This window comes from Prunus dulcis, chromosome 5 (genome assembly GCF_902201215.1).
Source record: "Prunus dulcis chromosome 5, ALMONDv2, whole genome shotgun sequence".
Taxonomy (NCBI): domain Eukaryota; kingdom Viridiplantae; phylum Streptophyta; class Magnoliopsida; order Rosales; family Rosaceae; genus Prunus; species Prunus dulcis.
This window is the reverse complement of record NC_047654.1, coordinates 2433252-2453632: the sequence shown is the minus strand read 5'-3', so window position 1 is coordinate 2453632 and position 20381 is coordinate 2433252. Positions and strand designations below refer to the sequence as shown.

At 37.0% G+C, this 20381-nt stretch overlaps 2 protein-coding genes across 2 annotated transcripts; both read right to left on the bottom strand.

Annotated features, from left to right (window-relative positions):
* Positions 1 to 2316: 2316 nt before the first annotated feature.
* On the bottom strand, positions 2317 to 5388 carry LOC117627776 (disease resistance protein RPM1-like). The gene has a single exon (XM_034360016.1). The coding sequence runs from the start codon at positions 5386 to 5388 to the stop codon at positions 2554 to 2556; it is 2835 nt and encodes a 944-aa protein (XP_034215907.1). The 3' UTR covers positions 2317 to 2553.
* Positions 5389 to 8194: 2806 nt separating this feature from the next.
* Positions 8195 to 18870, bottom strand: LOC117627778 (DEAD-box ATP-dependent RNA helicase 5-like). Its single transcript, XM_034360019.1, has 13 exons — positions 18222 to 18870; positions 18002 to 18126; positions 16528 to 16635; positions 15352 to 15432; positions 14306 to 14384; positions 10888 to 10973; positions 10756 to 10812; positions 10584 to 10651; positions 10269 to 10337; positions 10076 to 10169; positions 8980 to 9144; positions 8786 to 8878; positions 8195 to 8630 (listed from the first exon to the last, which is right to left on the bottom strand). The coding sequence occupies exons 1-13, from the start codon at positions 18727 to 18729 to the stop codon at positions 8535 to 8537; spliced, it is 1629 nt and encodes a 542-aa protein (XP_034215910.1). The 5' UTR covers positions 18730 to 18870; the 3' UTR covers positions 8195 to 8534.
* Between the last annotated feature and the right edge of the window lie 1511 nt (positions 18871 to 20381).

Here is a 20381-nt window from a genome sequence, read left to right as displayed (position 1 = left end):
TTTCGCCAGTTTGCGGCTCGGGTAGCCTGTGTGACGCCCGAGACCTGCCAGGGAATTGACGGATAAGGCAGGGGTACAATTAGGTGGAATTTTTTTTATAAAAAAAAGGATTTTAAGCTCTTTTATACAGTTATGACTTTCAGCTATTTTACACTAACTTCTCTGATTTCTCATACATTGATATCTTTATATTTGACTAGTCATGCAAATATAGACATCAGTGTATTTAGATGACAGTTTCCTTGAGTTAAAGGATTTTGAGTTCTTTTATTCAGTTATGATTTTTAGCTATTTCAAACCAGTTTCTTGATATTTGCGCCTTTTATAGCTTTATATAATTGTTCAGTGTTACGAAGCTATGTGCATACAATTATAGATATTCGGATGATTACTTTATATTAAATACGGGTGAACTTTAGCCGTACTTATTAAGTTATTTACTCTGGGGGTTATTATGATTTTAAACTATTTTCAAAAATCTTACGTTTGGTCCACTCACATTTTCAAACTGTTTTTTGCCCTCAGGCCATAGAAGTACGCGAGATCCACCACCGGGCCAGTCATAGCTTCCGCGCCATCAAGTAAGGTAGAGTTTGTAGAAAATCCTTTAAACCTTGAGAACTTGAGAATATGCTCTGATATCTTGTATTAGTGGAAAAATGGAGTTGAGATCTGTTATCTGTGATATTCTGGCGGTTGGGATGGAATTACTGATTGTTTAACAGGTGAAAAAAACTTTTGGATTGGTCAAAATACAGGGGAGACTCTGCCGAAATTTGGGCAGAAGTCTAAGAGAATTTTAAAGAAAGTTTAAACCAAGAAGGGTAAAAAGGTCTTTTGTGCCCGACATTCGCCAGGTGTCGGACACGTACAGGACTTGGCTCGAATTCCAAAGTGGAAATTGGGTCGGGTCCTGTCACGTAATGCTCCAATAAAGACAAATCGTCATCATTATCGTGTGGAGCTCTTTATTTATGTCATTGATGAGCAACTTACGGAGTTAGATGATCGTTTTAATGAGGTAAATACTGAGTTGCTTATTTGTTTGGCATGTTTGAGTCCGAATGATTCATTTGTAGCTTTTGATAAATAAAAGCTACTTCATCTTGCTCAATTTTATCCTCAAGACTTTTCGGATGGGGATCTTTTGGATGATCAACTTGAGCTTTATATTCATTATGTGAGTTCGAGTAGTGATTTCTCTGACTTGCAAGGGATTGGTGATCTTGCAAAAGAAATGGTGGAGACAAGGATGCATCGAGCATTCAATTATGTGTATTTGCTTATTACATTGGCTCTAGTTTTACCGATTGCTACTGCTTCAGTCGAGAGGGCATTCTCCGTCATGAATATTATCAAAGTCCACTTCGGAACAAAATGGGAGATCAATGATTGAGTGATAGCTTGCTTGTTTATGTTGAGAAGGATGTTTTTGATTGTATTGAAAATGAAGCTATAATGCTACGTTTTCAAAATATGAAACCTCGTCGTGGCCAATTGTAATTTGTAATGTTGTTTTTTCACATGAATTATGAATGAATGTACTCTAGTTTTATTTTCAATGTTATTTTAATCTTTAAAAAAAAATTTGAACTTTTACACTATGACCCTACGACATAAAATTCCTGAGTCCGTCCCTGCTTCTTCCTATCTCTATTTCCAATCCAAGGAAACGTGGAAGATCATTTGTATGAAGTGGCGAGGAAAGTCAACAAGCCATATAAAATGGAGATATTGCAAACATTGTGAGAATTGCTGGTAAGCAATGGAAGGAGGAATTGTAGAATTTTACTTGGCTTTAGGGGTTGATGGATAAAGTGATGGCTACATTACATTCTCTACTGGGCCTCAACCTTTTAGAGGCATTAATGAATGAACTGCTCCTCTCTCTCTCTGCTAGTCTTGCTTGAGAGTCATTCTGTAGTGTGGAGGCCCTTAGATGAGACCCTATTTCTTAACTGTTGGATCAAACTAACCAATTTAATCCAACGACTAACCAATTTGATTCAATGGTTAAGAAATAGGGTGTCATCCACAAATCCAACAGGCCACTGAAGCCCATGTACAACGAATTGCTATGCTATTGCTTGCCTAGTTACATATAAATTAAGTTCTTTTCCCAAATGAAAGAAGTGTGTTTTAGAGTTGCAAAGCTTATATGTTAAATTTTAGTTGTGGAGGAATGTCAACCCAACTCTAGCAGCAGTTAGGATTACTGTGTAACCTCCTTAGGCTCTCTCAGAACTTCCTAAACCCTAAAACATTCAATGGATGTTATTCTAAAACATTCAATGGATGTTATCCAAAAACATTGAAGAAGAAAAGAAAATTTGCTCTCTATAACATGAATTACTTACTTGCAAGAAAAGTACAGAGGGGGGAAAATGAACCTTAATAGCAAGTATGTTCTTTTTGGGTAGAGAAAGATATAAAAGAATACAAGATTTGAAGTTATAAGATTCATATGTATGCAGTAGTAGGAAGCATTCTGATAAAACATGCTTCCAGTGATTCTATCATTTGCATTTTGTAATTATAAGGCAGAACCAAAAGCTAAGCCTTCCATAGAATATTAGGTTCCAGCCTCCTCATGGCACCTTGATGACTAGTACTCTCCCCATCAGTGATCTCTAATGAATAAACATCCCAACCCCCAACGTTCCAATACGAAGAGTAAACCTCTGGAATGTGAGCAACTTTCCAATGATCTTCCCCTCCATCTGGATGAAATGGCCTTATTAATTCGTTTGGCATGTCAAAAAATTCGAGCAGCTTTAGGTCTTGTAAATGTTCAATGCCTGATACCTTCTTCAACAATCTGCACCGCTGGATAATTAACTTTTCTAGGCAAGGCATTGCTCCCTTATCCATTATTACCAATTTCAGTTCATCTAGTTTGTCAATACCAAGTAACTTCAGGCTTGGAAACCCTCCTGCCTTAAAATGCAAACAGTCTCCCTCATAAACCTGAAGGAGTTCAAGATGTACTAGATTTGGCAAACCTTGAAGATGCACTAGAGGATCCTCCTTTAGTCGACTCCATTTCAGAAACAGTCTCACCACGTTCTGGAGAGAAGAAATCCAATGCGGTAAGTTTTCTAAACGCCCCGTCAAGTATAGTCGCTGAAGAAATTGAGGAGGACAAGAAATGTGTGTCAGATCAATTATCTTGTCCTTCTCCACTGAAGATACAGACAATGACCGAAGGTTGCGCATCTTTTCGATAGATGAGCATAAGGTGACCCCATCTTCTTGTCTCAACTTGAAAATGCCTAACCTCCTCAGTTGATTCATTCTCCCAAGCTCTGCCACTAAAGCGCCATTGTCTTGATTTGCCTCTACAAAACACAGCTTTTGGAGCGATTGTAAGCCACATATTCCTGCAGGAACCTTCACTCCATATCTGGAATTAAATCGTGCATAAGATTCAACTTCATAGCGATATACCAGGAGATGTCGCAGTCGCTTGAGATTCAAAATTTCAGCAGGCAACTCAACGACATGAGAGTGTTTAAGATCAAAGGTCTCTAGGTTTTGAAGCTTCTTGATGGAGCTTGGAATTTGTTTCACCTTGGTACCCCTCAAACTAAGATATCTCAGCAGAAGAAGGTTGACAACCTCTTTTGGAAATGTCTCTAGAGGTGCACCTTCCAAGTCTAATACAGTAAGCAGCGGAAGACCTCTAGGAAACAATTTTGGTATAGAAAACTCAGTAAGTGAATCTTCTACCCCAAAAATGAGCAACGAACGAAGTTTGGAAGGAATCCTCTTTTGTTGTACATTCTGCAACGTGTTAAAAATTGATAATCGTCGAACTTTTTCAGGCCACATTGTGCCTTGCTCTTTCTCTATTGCTGCAAAGTTTTGCTCTCTAGACTTCAAAACGACAATCTCCCGTAAAAGATCATGGATCCGACATGATTTGACCCTCCCATCGGTAGCTATTTCTTCTGCTTCGATCAAACTTCTGTCCAGTAGCTCCTTAAGGTAACTCTCTGCAACTTCTTCTGGTGTCTTTCCTTCCTTTTCGATAACAAATCCTTCAGCAATCCATAATCGAATTAATCTCATATACTCGAATTTATAAAGATCAGGAAAGATACTCAGATACAAGAAACAAGATTTGAGATGGTATGGTAAATCACTGAAACTGAGATACAACAACCTTTTCATGTTGTCAAGTTGGTCATTTTCCTCAATTTCAGCACCAATACTGCCAGAAACGGCTGCCCAATCTTCTATGTTTTTCTTGTCTTTCATAGCTAGAACAGCACCGATTGCCACAATTGCAAGGGGCAGTCCCCCACATTTGCTTAAGATGCATCGACAGATTTCCTCCAAATTGGGAGGACATGACTCTTCCTGAAATGTCTTCCTACAGAGAAGAGTCCAAGACTCTTCTGGAGATAAGGGCTCTAAATGGTAGACCATAACGTGGTTGTGCATGCAAGAGGCAGAGGCTACAGAGGCATTACGAGTAGTGATCATTACTCGACTACCATTGTTGTTAGGCAATGCATGATTGATGACATCCCAGGCATCTATGTGCCAAAGATCATCTAGAACAATCAGGTACCTACTGTGCTGCAGCAATTTTTTTATTCTTTCTCTTAGCTTGTTGGTGTCCATGCTATCAAATTCTTCAGGGACTGGTTTCCTGATAACTTTGAAGATTTTTTCCACTATGTGTCTTAGGAGCTTCTTTATCTTGAATGATTGAGAAACAGTAATCCAAGCATGTACCTTGAAATTTTTCTTAACTCTTGCATCCTTATAGACTTGCTTGGCCAAGGTGGTTTTCCCCAGCCCTCCCATCCCAACGACCGCGACTGCCTGGCGTCCAGCATCGCCACCCTCCTGCATAAGCAACTCAATCAGCTGCCTTTTAGGTTCGCCAATTGCCACAAGGTCAGCCTCTTCCAGCAAAAGAGCATCCCCTTGACTGTACTGATGTTTAGGAACCTTGCTTGAGCCAGGGTCAACATCAAGTTTGTAATTCTGATGTCCCTCGGAGAGGCTTCTGACTTTTGATTTTATGCTTTGAATATCTGTAGCAATTCGCCGGCGAGCTTTCAACTTGTTAAAGATGCAAGAGAGCTCATGAAGGGAAACATGGCATCCAGGCCTATGATAACATGAATGAGAAAGCCTGAATATATCAAGCGCATCTTCAATCTGATAAGCCACATCTCTAACTTGTTTAACCCACACTTTGAGCTGGGGGTCACTGTCTTCCTTTGCATCAGCAACCCTTAAGAAGGCCTTGATGCGCTCTAACTCCTCGACGATATGCTCCATCTCTGCTCGGGTCCCTGACAGTAGTCTCACCTCCTCTTCTATTACGGAGCTGAGCCTGTCAAGCAAAAAGCTCACCACACTTTCTGCCATCTCCTCTCTTGCTGCTACTGCTGCTAGCTAGTGCTTTAACTTCTGGGTTGAAACTTGAAACTGAAAAGATGATAGAGAAGAGTGCTTGCTACAAGAAAAGGATTTTGTTGTGTGAATGATGTATTGATAATTTTGTATGATATATTTTGATATTCTTGAATGGTACTGTTTTATGTGGATGAAATGGCCTTCCCTTTTATAATTTAATTTCTAGCACCAGGTCCAACTGTTTAATTCTACCACAGAAATGGTCAGAATGATCATTTTGTTCTTCTCTACCTGCACTGCACTTGTCAATTTTTTTCATTACACTCATTACCTTGTAGTTTCCTCAGTTCTTTTTTTCTTCCCTCGTGAACTACCAGGAAATTTGTTTCTGAAATGGTCCAACATTTGCCAATCTTGAAGCAATATAAAACTATACAATAAATAAATCATTGAATATAAGGTACAATTAGTAAACTAAGTGGCGTGACTGAGAAAACAGCGTGTTGCCACCTATAACAAAATGCAGAACAAGTTGACTGGTATAAATTTCATAAGAGTACACAGGATTGTGTTGATTTAAATCTAATGGCTCAAAGTCTTTGTACCTGAATGTTTAATTTGTTCCACTCAAAAACCATCTCTGTCATTTCATTAATCTGAATCAGTCTGCAATCCACCGCAGCAACTCGTACGTGAATGAATATAATCTCTTACGATTTTCTCACCGTCCGTTCATTATCTAGTAGTGATAGTGATTTCTGATCTGTTATCCTTTTATTTTGTCCTGATAGGGATTTTTAATCTGATAATGATACCACTTGTCTAAATTCTTCCCTCCAAATAAATAAACAATATGAAATTTGACGATTTGACGATTGGTTCACACTTCCCACCATTCCTCTCCATCTAAGGGCCTAGATTTTAAGGCCGATTTAACCACACACAAAAATTGAGCATGAACATAATTTTAGTTAGGGTTTTTAGGTCTAATGGTCCTTAAATTTTGACTCGATTCGCATTTTGGTCCCTCAGTTTTCAAAATTGTTCACGTGGTCCTTCAACTTCAGTTTCGTTAGGAAAAATGGTCTGACCCTCACCATCCCACCCAGTCCCAACCCCTCTTTCCCCAAGACGAAATATTATCTTTTTCTTTCAAAAATATATATATATATATATATATCTTCAACAAAATTGAATATATGATATAAAGTGAGGGGCAGAAGCCATCGCAAGGAGGGTGGGTACGGTTTGGATGGGGTTGTAGGTTGTTGGTTGTGGGATCACCATCAGTTGTTGGTGGGGTGGGTTAATTGGCTCGGTGTTTGGTGGAGGTTGTACATGGTTTTGTTGGATTGGAGGAAGGGAGATATATCATTCCTCGATTGGTGATGGATTTTAATGGGTTTGGCTTGGGGAGGGAGGGAGATATATGGATGGGGAGAGTTAAGTTGCAATTGTGGGGAAGTGGATGTGGGGTTAAAATATGCCAGGAATTACCCATGTACCCAACAAGTGAAGCAATTTTTTATTTTGACCCTCAACAGTACACAATGTGCGATGCACATGCTCAAATATAACATAAAAAGTTAACAAAATTGACAGCATGACCATTTGTCCTAACAAAACTAAAGTTGAAGGACCACATAAATGATTTTGGAAATTGAGTAACCAAAATGTGAATCGGGTCAAAGTTCGGAGACTATTAAACCTAAAACCCTCTTAATTAATTAAAATGCGTAGTTGTATTATTAGAGCATTTCCAATAACCTCTTGAAAAGCTTTAGAACGCTAAATTAGATGAGCCATATGAACAAAACCTTCTCTAACAACCTTGTCAAACCCACTCACTAAATTTGAGACTCTTCATTCACTCTACAAAAACAAAAGAGTGCACGCTTTCACTCTTCAACACATTTATTAAACTTTGAAACAACAAAAGTTGTCCTGGAACGATAAAAGCCTACATTGGGCTAGTGATCAATAAAAGGCAACCTTTGCTTTTCTTTTTCTTTTTTTCTTTTTTTTTTCTTTTTCTTTTTTTTTTTTGAGAAATAACCTTTGTTTTTCAAATCAAATGGGAGACTTTCGATACTTATTTAATATTTTATTTAATTCTTTTTTTTTTTTGGTACTGTATTAATTAAATTGAAGAGGCTTGTTGAGTGTACAAAATAGTAAAGTAGCAAATTTTACTCTTTAAATTGCTATATTGGTCAACAAACCACAATTTGAAAAATTTTAGTTTGAAGAGATTGCCGAGATTTTTATATGAATAGGGAGATTCTCTTAAATGGGAAATAATAATTTTTAAAAATTGTTCATTCAACCAATTGCGAATTGTCTAGTGATACAAACGCATTTGCTTAACCAGTCAGACTCGGAGGCAGAAAGTTCTAACAAGACGCATAGTCTCACATTTCTTCTCTATTTCTGTGCTTTTTATGGTTTTTTGGATAATTACGAAGGCTTGTATAAGCTGCCAAAGAAAAAGAGGAACAAGACAATAGTTCTAGATCAAAACTCCATTATTTTCTTGGAAATATAGTAATGAATATAAATTAAATAATTTCCCAAAAATATGACCAGTTGTATTATCCAAAAATTCTATTTGTCATGTCCATTTTTCATATTAGTTTTTTCGTATAAACTATACTTTACTCCCGGCAGATTTGGAATCATTATTAACATGAGCCATGAGTTTTTAATTAATCAATTTACACCGTAACGTATTAAAATTCGACCAATTTACACCTTCTGTCAATTTGACTATTTGGCAAAACAATAAAAAATTGTTTCAAAATAATAACTTTAAAGCAAATAAATCCCAAACCCCCACGAGTAAATGTTTGAGAACGCTTTCCAGATGAAGCTTTCAACCTACAAGTTTCAAGGTATTACACAAATTTGTAAAAATAAATACTCATTGAGAATCCATGAATTACAATTTTAGGGAATAAAATCAAAAAGCGAAGAAAAGAAATGATAAAAAGAACAAAATTTATTCATATATTATATAGAATGTGGCAAGAACAATATTAAGGAAATAAAAAGCTTGTCCCCAATGAGATCAATGCACATTAACCCTGCAGCCAAGATCCCATGACCAACTTTATGTCTTACCACAGGAGTGAAAAAATGGGTTCATATCCGAAAGCGAATTAATTTTCGTCATCAGAGTTGTCAAATGTGATTTTTTTGGACTTTGGAGCATCAACAGGAATTTCTCTGAAGTGAGCCCCATAAAGTTTGGACTCCTGCATTTCAATACCCCAAAGAAAGAAGAAAACCAGAAAACCAAAAAGATTGTCAAAATGCCAGTCATGGAAGCAGACTAAAAGAACACATACAATGGGAACATGAATGTGAATTATGCAGCAGGGAAGAGGATGAAAGATAACCAAATGCATGCCTTTTTCTTAACATGAGTGCCAAATTTCAATAAGGCTTCTGGCACATTTTGCTTGGCTTCTCTGAGAACATTGACCAGCTCCCCAGCAAGTGCCTGCAATAGTCACATAATAGATAGTAGTTGGACTTAGAATTTTTCTCATATAAAAGTTCTACAGAACTTGTAAAATATAGATTTAATATATTTAGTGTTACCTTGTTGTGATGTGTGAAGAAAGTATGAGCAACACCCTTCTTACCAGCCCGTCCAGTCCGTCCAATTCGGTGGACATAATCCTCGGTAGTTAGGGGAAAACTATAGTTAATCACTACTTCGACATCTGGAATATCCAATCCGCGAGCAGCCACATCAGTAGCTATCTGGAAATATGTTTCAGATCAAATGCACAACATTTTAGCACAGTTCACAGATATAGCTAGAAGAATTTTGAAATATCTCTTCAAACACTATCAGACAGGTCCTTCCAAATAGAAGTGTGTGCTAACCACAAGTTGCCCCATCACAAGTTACATTTTAAATCTTCTAAAAGAAAACCATACGAATAGTTGAGTGGATTGTACAAACCTCCCTGGACTTCCACGACAATATAAAAACATTCCCTTGTTTTGGTAAACATACTCACCTTGCTTGTCCAAGCTATTTGGGGGTCCTTGTCATCATCATTATCTTCCCAGTTTCGTTCTAGTAAAAATTTATTCTTTCAATTTACCGTATTTCCGATTTTCTAACTGAGTTCAAAAAGTTTGGATACAAATTAGGAGTCCCTGCTACAGAAGATCCCTCATTTTAAGAAAAGAAAATGATGCATGTGGAACTCACACCCAATGTGATCCCATGATGTAAACTGTCCCCATTTCTTAGACCTATATTCAAGAAACATCCTTACAAAAATCAACAAAATCAGAAACGATTTGGTCATCTAATTGTGACCAAATATTCTGATGCATACAGTGTTTCCGATAAAATGATGATAATTTAATAGTTAAACAGTTCATATCATTGGATCACATTACAGAGCAGGCCCTAATAATGTGGACTGTTTATCTTAAAGAGAGGGATCCCTGCTTAGGAGACTGATAAGTATCATCAATTAGGTAAGCACTGTATTTTGTTTTATGTGCCCCAAAGGAGGTCATTGTGTTTTCACTAAACTGCAATTAGGCATGTAAATTTACTCCAGTTTCAATTTTAAGCAATGTACTTTGTTTGATGCACCCAGAGGGAGGTCATTGTGTTTTCACTAAACTGCAATTACGCATGTAAATAGATCTCTTATCTAGAACAACACACCATCAAGGGACAGCTTCCTTTCTTGAATAGAGATAGAGCCTTAGTACGCTCGGTTTGTGCCTTATCACCATGTATAGAAACAACCTTCCAACCCCTATAAACGGCAATAAAAACCATCAGTAGCTTTCCTCAAATATCTTCAGTATAAACGGCAACAACTACCTGCCTTATCACCATGTATCAAGGAGTTTACCCTTTTGTCAGCATATTTTCAACACGAGTGGCTTCCATTTTGTACAAGACAAAAACCAAAACTCGGTTCCTGGTCAGCAGTGTAACATCGGTATTAGCAGGATAGCAACACAGGAAATCAAAATACATTATCAGGAAGGTAACTAAGAATTGAAGAAGCTCCATTCTTGTGATATATACAGACAGGTAAAGCAAGTGGATTCCGTGACACAAAACACACACACACACACAACACAAGGTCTGAAAAAATCCGCCAGGTATTGACTAAGGTACAACTTACATATATAATACCGGGGGATAATGTACCAACACTTACTCTTGGGATTTGTGGTATTTTTCTAGCAAAGTAACCAAACGTCCATCACGTGAACGGTCATCCAAGACCTATGAGCGTGAAAGGGAAGGTGTCATTGCAGTACACATATATTTAATTAATAAAATAAATATTTGATGGTCACATAGGCTTCACAAGTGTTGACAATTTGTACCTCAACTATCTGCATGACATCATGATTGGCAGCTAAATCCTCTGAACCAACAACTACCTGAAGCAAATGTTTATTACTTTCCAAAGGTGGATAGGAAATTATTTAAAGGTCAAGAAAATTGAGAGTTCGCACCTTAACAGGATTGGGATCCATGAACTCCTGAGCTAATTGATGAACTGAAGGAGGCCACGTAGCACTGAACATTACCATCTGGCGTTCTGCACACAGTCAACAGATGTATATCATCATCACCAGAATGAAAATAGACTACGAAACATACCCAGCCAGTTAGAAAAATCCAGACATATTGAAATATAAGGTATAAGTTGGGGAGACCCTACATCATCCAAAACTAGGGAGCAAACTTAAATACATACAACCTAACTTGTGGTGTAAAGTCTTAATAGCCTTCTTTTCCAATAAATCATGTCACAAACTCAAATTTCTCATGGTACTCTACATGACACGTCTGGAGAACAGTCTGGTGAAAATAGGCATTGCTTCCTTTATGAGGGATTTTCCGTGGGAAGGCTTGGATGGGAAATGTAACCACGCTGTGACTTGGGAGGTGGTGGGCAAGGCAAAATTCTGTGGAGGGTTAGGGGTGGTTTCGTTGAGGGCTAGATGTGCGGCTTTGCGGGCAAAATGGCTTTGGCGTTTTCCTAATGAACCTCATGCTGTTTGGCATAAAGTGATCAGAAGCATTTATGGAATGGATACAAATGGGTGGGATGCTAAACCTGCAACTCGGGGATCTTGCCGCAGCCCGTGGAGGGACATTTCTAGCGGCTATAATTTGTTTCTTCAAGGTTGTGTTTTTGTGGTAGGATGTGGAGTTAGGGTCAGATTCTGGGAGGATGACTGGAGCAGGGGAGGTGTTTTGAAGGTGGTGTTCCCAAGACTCTTCAATCTGTCCAGGAAGCAAAACCACAATATTTCCTCTTTTTCGAGCTCGGATGGGCTCATTCTCAGCTGGGATTTTGGTTTCAGAAGGAATCTCAATGAATTGGAGATATCGGAGGTGGCTAGATTGTTGGATCTATTGGAGGGTGTGAGGTTGTTCACCTCCAGATTGGATAAGAGAATATGGAAGCTTGACCCCTCTGGTCTATTCACCTGTCATTCTCTCTGTTCTCATATTCAGAATTGTGGTGAGGGGGAGATCTTCCCCCCTTACACTCAAATTTGGAAGGCCAAGACTCCTCTGAAAGTTAAGATCTTTGTGTGGCAAGCGGTGTTGGGAAAACTAAATACTGGGGATACTTTACAGAGACGTTGTCCCTATTTGTGCATTAGCCCTCACTGGTGTGCTCTATGTAATAAGGCTGGGGACACCGTGGATCATCTCCTTCTTCATTGCCCTTTCTCCCTAAAGTTGTGGGAAACATTATTGCAGGAAGTTAATACGGTGTGGGTAATACCAGAAGGCTGCTTTGAACTTTTTTCCATCAGAATTGATGCTTTGGGAAGGGGAAAGAAGGCAAAAATTCTCTGGGGTAGTCTGATGCAGGCAGTGGTTTGGAACCTATGGCTGGAACGTAACAGGAGAATTTTTGAGGATTATAAGGGAGTGGGAGTGGCAGACTTATGGGATAGAGTGAAGTTTTGGGCTGCTCTTTGGGCATCAACTTCCCTTGCCTTTAAGGATGTACCCTATCCTTCAATTATGCGCAATTTGCTAGCCGTAGTATCTTAAGGGGCTGTTTTATGTTAGGTTGGCTAGTTAGGTGTTGAGTGGCCTTGTGTCTGTTTCTTCGGCTAGTGTTTTCTTTTATCTGCAGTCTAAATGCCTTGTTTTGATCCTTACAATTTGAATAAAAATGTTTCTATTCAAAAAAAAAAAAAAAAATAGGCATTGCTTCTTATTTCATATTTAGGTAAGTATCATCTCAGATTTCTATACTATCGACTCCAGAACACCTTTTGCCTGATTATCTATGGCTTGAGAACATCTACAAAAGCCAATTTCGTAGGTCTCTTGTAACTGAATTGCCTCCAGGCCCCTCATAATTTAACATCAATTTCATTTATATGATTTTCTTTAAAAAAACAAAAAAAACAGTTTTCATATAAAATAATGATAATCAACACTGCTAAATCTGTACACGTTACCAGATATGTACATATGCCTAAATATAGGTGAGTGGTTACTCCGAAAAATAGAATAAACAATTAAGTAACATATACTGAAGTTCTTATAATTCCTCACATAATTTCTCCACACGACTATGGAGTACCCGTTCATAAGTTATTTAAACAAGTAATTGAAATCTTTTAGACTTCATTAGAGTCCTTTATCAAAACTAGAGGACTTGAACACAGCATGATGTCCTTTGAACCAAAACGTTACCAAAATCAAGATAGATTGGAAAACAAATTTGCAGACAGTACATCCAAATGTTTCAATTCTAAGAGTCCATTTTGTCGGCCTGAGAATTCCATCTAAACAGGTCAAAAGAATCTCTATTACTAAGTGGGAGCTAAATTGTGGAGCTTGGTTAGGAAGACAACAAATGCGAAGGCAGTAACAACTTTCTGGGTCTACCACATGATGTGATCACAAAATCTGAACCGTCCATTTTTCAGGTTCCCTTAAGGATCATTCTTGCAAAAGAATCAAAAAAAATTGAAAAATCATTTAGCCATTTGATCAGCATCACAATCCTTTCATTGTTTCGTCCAAATTACTGTTTCGTAAATTTATTTTATCATAGTCAGATGATTAATGCTTTTCCAAATCGGCTGTTTTTTTTTTTTTTTTTTTTTTTTTTTTTTTTGCAGAGATGATCATTTAAGGAGAACTAAAAAAATGATACGTAGTGATTAATGCCCAACTCACTAATAAATTGGTATTTGAACATTCCTATATACAAAATACATATTAAGAGGGATGATGGATCCCTTTTGAAAAAGAAAAACAAAACAAGAGGTATTGCATGTGAGTCCAACCTCAACACGATTCAATGATCTATTCTTACAGACACCATTCAAGGATTATAATTAACAAAAGAAATAATAAAAATAATAATAACAACAATGTCCATGACGATAATCATAATGGTCAAACACTTCCTCAATTTCATGATTATTCGCAGATATGATACTTATATGGGATCTAAAATTTAGATGGTTCAAGTCACTGGACCACATAGCAGGGTATCCATTACTATGCGATCCCTTTTGGTTCTCATGAGGGATTAAGAAGAGAACTATCCATATATTATATTTATGTATTTATTATATATAGGAGTTGAGATTCTCTGTGAAGGATGTCCATTCTTTCTTATAGGGTAGACGTGTTGACAAAATCTCTTATGCTCAATTTTATTCAACTTTGATCCCATTAATTGCAGGGTTGATTAGGCCTTTTAGAGCTTCAAATTTAGGTTTCTTAAAATGCAAAACTGAAACGATTAACCAATCCGAGACTAGAAACCAAAAGTCTAAGCTCTAAATGGTGATCAACCATATCCTGTCTAGACAAGAACTGTATTTATAACACATAAAGAAAGATGGATAAATAGAAAACTATGAATACTATATCACATACCCAAGCATGTCTGGCCCAATATAAAGCGAACTTCTGGTTCAAATCCCATGTCAAGCATTCGATCTGCTTCATCAAGGACCTACAGAAAATTACTGCCCATCTCACTTCTCTGAGATCTATAAAGCTACTATAATATTCCATATATAGAAAAATAATAAAAATTCACATCCAAAGGCAATGAAATTTAATCAATACAAAAACGGATTTAAAAAATAACTGCAAGTAAAATGACAATGTACTAGTGTCTATTAGCATCATAAAACTAAATCAAATCAAATGTAGGTGTTATCAGATTTTTAGAATGGTGCAAAACAATTGTACAAACCCAAATGAGATATCAAAGCCTCAAGAGTGCAGCCATAAGTGGAGCATTTCAGGATGTCAAGATGCATTTGATAGGAAAACTGAGAATAAGTTCTCTGAAATCCGTCAAGACTCACTACACTAAGAGGGGCTTGGTTTCACCAAGTCAGGTTGACGGTCATATTAAGTAACCACTTTTACTATGTCATGGCTTTCTCACTAAACTTTTAAAATAGAGTGCATTAGTACATTAGCAAGCAGTCAATTCAGGACTGGCTTTTTCACTACACTTCTAATCTAACTCAAGTGCATTAGCAGATAGTCACTTCGTTCCTGATATTGCAAGTAGATTGAAAATATTATAGGGCCGGCCATCCATATATATAGAAAACATTCTTATTAATATAAAGAAATCATCAGTTAGCTCTGAATTCTAATATGGTACATTTGGGGACAATCAGCTTATACCATGATCATCTCCAGATCTTCCATACCAAAAGACGTTGCCATTATTCCAAGATAGTTTAAATAAATCTTTATAGTGGACACTGGAAAGCATGATTTTCAAATTGCTTCACTTCCAGACTGATTTGCAATTGTTAAACTCAAATTCTAGTTCACGACAATCCAGCAACATTAATCACCATAAGAAAAGGAGCAGAAATATGAATGAATCAAGTAAAAGCAGATCCTAGTTGATCACAGTAATTGGGAAACAGGTTTCTTTGGGCAATGTTACTTACCGTAAAAGATACTTCCTTCAGGGAACACACACCCATTTCAATGAGATCCTTGAGACGACCAGGAGTTCCAATAACGATGTCCTGAGAGCACAGAAGAGTGTACGGAAACCAATCATAAGAAGATGAACCACATAATCAATGCAAACACATAAGCTCTACAGAATACAAAGACATAAAAATGCAGAACAGATGGATAAAAAAATATATACTACACAAAAGTAGGAATTTGTTAATTGCCAGAATGAAAACACTCTTATTAAATATAACCAAGCCATTTTGACAAAATAACCTACTCCGTTCGGATCAAATAAAAAACTTCTGTCTCCTTCCTCTCATTCCCTCCCACTGATATTTCTATTTGAAAAATAAACTTCACAAACTCTATAACTAACATGCAATGCAGTACCAAAGTGCTAGAGAATATAATCTAAATAGTACACATATATAGGCAAACAATTAAGATTTTCAAATGAGAACTTGTTTCTTATTCCTTAGATCTTTTTTGAATAGCTTAGATGCAGTCAGTTGCATCCTGCCTACCCACTGTGTTTCTTTGACATTTAAGTTTTAATGAGTACCAATATTTGATACAACAATTTTCCAATATTTCATTTTGGTACTTTTCACCAGAAATGCCCTGTAATTTCTCTGAATATTATGTTTTCTCAATATTACCATCTACACTTCAGTATCTTCAGCCCCTCCATATTTTTGTTAACATTAATATTCAATACCGTGGTTGTTACATGACCCGCAAAAAAGGGAAAGCAAAAGAGGGAAACTGTTGAGTGCATCAAGTGCAGGATCAACTTCACATAATAGAATCCTCCATCATTTTACCACAATTAACTACAGGCAAAACTTTCAATCAAAAATATAAAAAATTCCATACATCATAATGGAGAAATTAACCTCATAATGTCTATGCAAAAAAGGACAAGTTAGCATTAAAATTTAATCCAGAGAGCCAACCCAATCATGATGACGGGTTTCCAAGTCACAAGATTACTGATCCAGTTTAGAAATTGAGGTTGATTCTGATATTTTCTTATTCAATTGCACATAGTGTCAACTGTGAACAAGTGTGAAGTCTAAATGAAAGGGAAGGAAGAATTTCATGAAAAATCAAATGAAATCAAATTTGTGCCATATAATCAAACAAATGGAGTATCTTACAACACCAGACTTCAGAGCAGATATTTGAGGTCCTTTAGATGCTCCGCCATACAAACAAACTGATATCACACCACAAGGTTTCCCAGCCTCAAACAGAACATCCGAAATCTGCAACCAGAGATAAAACAAATGGTCAGTCCCCCTTTTCAAGAACTAACCTTTAATTAATACAATTAACAAAACACATGACAAAGCAGCAGCTAAAAAAGGAATATGTGCAAGAACAACAAGAAAACCAGTATGACCAAGTTCCAACCTAGTAGCAAAATCCACAAATTGTTTTCACTCTATTATTCATAGACACACCACCCATATTAAGAATCCTTTGTATGCTTAAAAACAATTCCCCTTCTTTTTTTTACATTGGGAGCAACGGAACCCTTGACCTATCCTAATCCAAACCCGTTCCCCACACACCCTCACCACTTGGGCTAACCCCAAGAGCTAAAAGTAACTCACCATCATTGACAAAATAGTGCATAACTATAATTGACTTCTACATTTTTGTAAAGAAATGTAGGCATGAATACCAAGCTCATTATTTGTGCAAATATATGGTTTTTTTTTTTTTTTTTTCCAATAAACTAGATAGAAGTCCATGTAAATCAATAAATACACCTCATGTCTGTCATGGGAGAAAACATTTGTGTCAATGTCCATGGATCATATGCTTCCCTGTTTAAGTGAACTGTCACTTCCAAATTAATTTGCACAAGACTACATTTTTAAGCCCTTAGACTTGTTTATGCCACTACTACAAGCTCCCATTTTTTTCTTTCCAGGTTTGACCTATCAATGTGAACATAAGAGTAGCACTAACATTCTTATTGGTCATTAATAAGCAACAATGTAAAAGAAGGTTATCATCTTCTCTCAGTTTTCTGGTAAGTAAATGTGCTATTTGCAGTATCTCTGTTCAAAATTGATCTATGTATTATTATAGTGGCATATATGACCATCTCTACTCACTACGTATGTGAGTGATACCCCATTTCATTTTCTCGGATAAGAGTAAAATTTTTGAGAAGATTGTCTGGATCATGTATTGTCACATACTATACAATCTTTTTAATTGAATTTACCGCATAATGATATCTCTGATTTCCAACCTTCTTATTTTCTAGATTTCCTTTAGGTCAAGTATAACTGCAAAACATCCCATCAACATTACATAAGAAACCTGAGCATCACAGCCCATCACCATATATCTATGGCACATGATTATAAATGCCGACTGGCTTTACTCAATTTTCAAGGATTTAGGGTCTTAGAGAATTTAAACCTTCTGGAAACAACGAAATCTTGGAACCCTATGCTACAAGAGGTGAATTGAATCACTGAAATACTCAACGCCACCTCAGAGACACAACTCACCGCATAGCATATAATTTTAATTCTATGATCCATACTGAAAATAAAAATGAGAACCAAACACTAGTTCACATAAATGCATCTTGGGTTAATATGCACGTACTTGTTGAGCTAACTCCCTTGTAGGTGCAAGTGCAAGGCAAAGAGGAGTTCGGCCCTTCGAAAACTTACCCTTCCTCTTATTTAAAACGTGCATAATAGCTGGTACCCCAAATGCCAAAGTCTTACCTGCACACAAAAAACACAGAATTAGCTCGACCAGACAAAACAGCTCACAACACAACCCAAATTTCAACTTCCAAAATCCAAACCACAATACGCACCTGACCCCGTTTTCGCAATCCCAATAAAATCGCGGCCGTCCAATAAGAATGGCCATGCCCGGGATTGAATCGGAGAAGGACTCTTGAAATTCTCACAGCACCGCAAAACCTCACTCGGAAGCTTCGCTTCCGCAAAGGAATTCAATGACTTGTATTTGGCTTCATTCGCATCTTTCCCAGTAACCACAACAACCTGTTCTCTAGATTCACTTTCGCCGGCATCCCCATTTCTCTGTGGCTCCTTCACATTGTTTTCTGTTTCTTGCTCCTTATCTTTGGATTTCTTGTGCTTCTTGTTCTTCTTCTTATTAGAATCTGAGTTATCTTCTTGAGGGGCAATTTCTTCCAGCTTTCTCTTGGGACTGAGTTGGGTTAGTTGGCCTTGTTCTTCTTGGTCTTTGTTTTTCTGCTTCTTCTTCTTCCTCTCAGGTTTGGTTTCGCGAAGGTTTTGGGTTTCCTGAGCTTCTGGTTCGCTGAGATTGGAGAGGTCTTTGAGTTTGCGACCCATTATTGAAGCCGAACGAACTGAGCGCACCTGATAACTGCGGAAGCGAAGCGAACACAGGGCGACGGGTTTTTCAGAGGGAAACGGCCTAAGGGGTTTAATCTAGGGTTTTGACCTTATGCATACACGACCAAAAACAACCTTTTTTCTTTCTTTTAATTTTTCTATTTAAACCCCACTTTCTTTACCATAATATTTAAATCATTAATCTCTTAAATTTTATTATTGTGTAAAAAGACAAAAAAGTTTATTCAACTTAATGTTTTACCCTAATACATCTGTACACACACATCACCCATATTCATATCAGTTCTTCTCTTTTGTTAGTGTAATTTTAATTTTTGCATTTATCATTACGTTGTCTTTAGATTTAAGTTTATTGATTTACTTTTAATTGTTATGGGATTTTCTTTAAGTTTAATTTAATTTCAAATTGTATTATTTTATCGCCTTATAGTTCATACCATTCTTGTTTCGTCCTTACTTAATTTTACGTTTGTTGTTGCTTTGATCTTATTTTTACATTTACTTTCTTGTTATTTTGTTTAATCACCTATTTATTAAATGCGCATCATTATCACTAAATCCCAAAAGAAATCCTTAAAATACCCATACGAAGCCTAACCATCCTTGACTCCGAGGAAGTGAAAGAACCTAGGCCAAGAAGAGGTTCCTTGCTCAGCCGATCAATCGGTTGGTTAGAAGTCAGAAGCACGAACACAACAATCCAACTTTTCCATTCAAGCCAATCAATGGCTTAGTGGTAGCACGCCTACGCAATCTAAAAAAATGACCAAAAGTTCATTCCATTGGGCACCTAGGCAGAAATGAGGGAAACAACCGGCATCATTTCTTAGCCTTCATATATATAAGTTTGCTCAACCATAACACAAAAAATCATACAATAGTCATTTCAAACAATTTCGACTTACCATATTGCTTTTTCACCCTCCTCTTCAATCTACTTGGACAATATTTCTTCCCTGGACAACAACACACCTACTGAAACATGGCAAATCTAAAAAAACTCGTGATTTCTTATGTTGCAATATCCAACTGCAAACACCATCTCTCTAGTCTTTTTTTATTAGTTCTGCTGTGTCTAGATTTGCTTTAATCCTGGACTCCCTCCCTTTATCTTGTTGTAGCTTTTGTTTTCATTCTCTCTTATCCTCCTACTAGCTTGATGGACTGTTCAATTTGTGCGCTTCCCTCACATGACCAATTTTTTCTCTTGTAAGTAGCTTTATATGTACTAGTTTTTGTAATGCTTTCTCTGCTTGTACCGGAATACATGTCACTTTGTATGCTTAAGCTAGTACATTACTACATGTCGAATTGTTTTGTTGTATTAAATTGGTTACTCAATTAAGATGTCTTGAAATCAGAACCATTGGATCAATTAAAATTTAATCTAACGGTTACCAATAAGGGTCGGTACAGTCTAGATTGGATCAATTTTATCTCAAAATTATAACCGAACCAATTACAATATAACGATTTCGTGTGGTTCAGTTTTGGCAAAAGTCATGAAGAAAACCAAACCAATTTAAGACAATTTTGTTCAGTTTGGTTCGCCAATTTGGGCCTAAGCCAAATTCTCCTTCCTTTTGCATTTTTTCAATATTGTTAGCCTAATTACAATCAACACATTC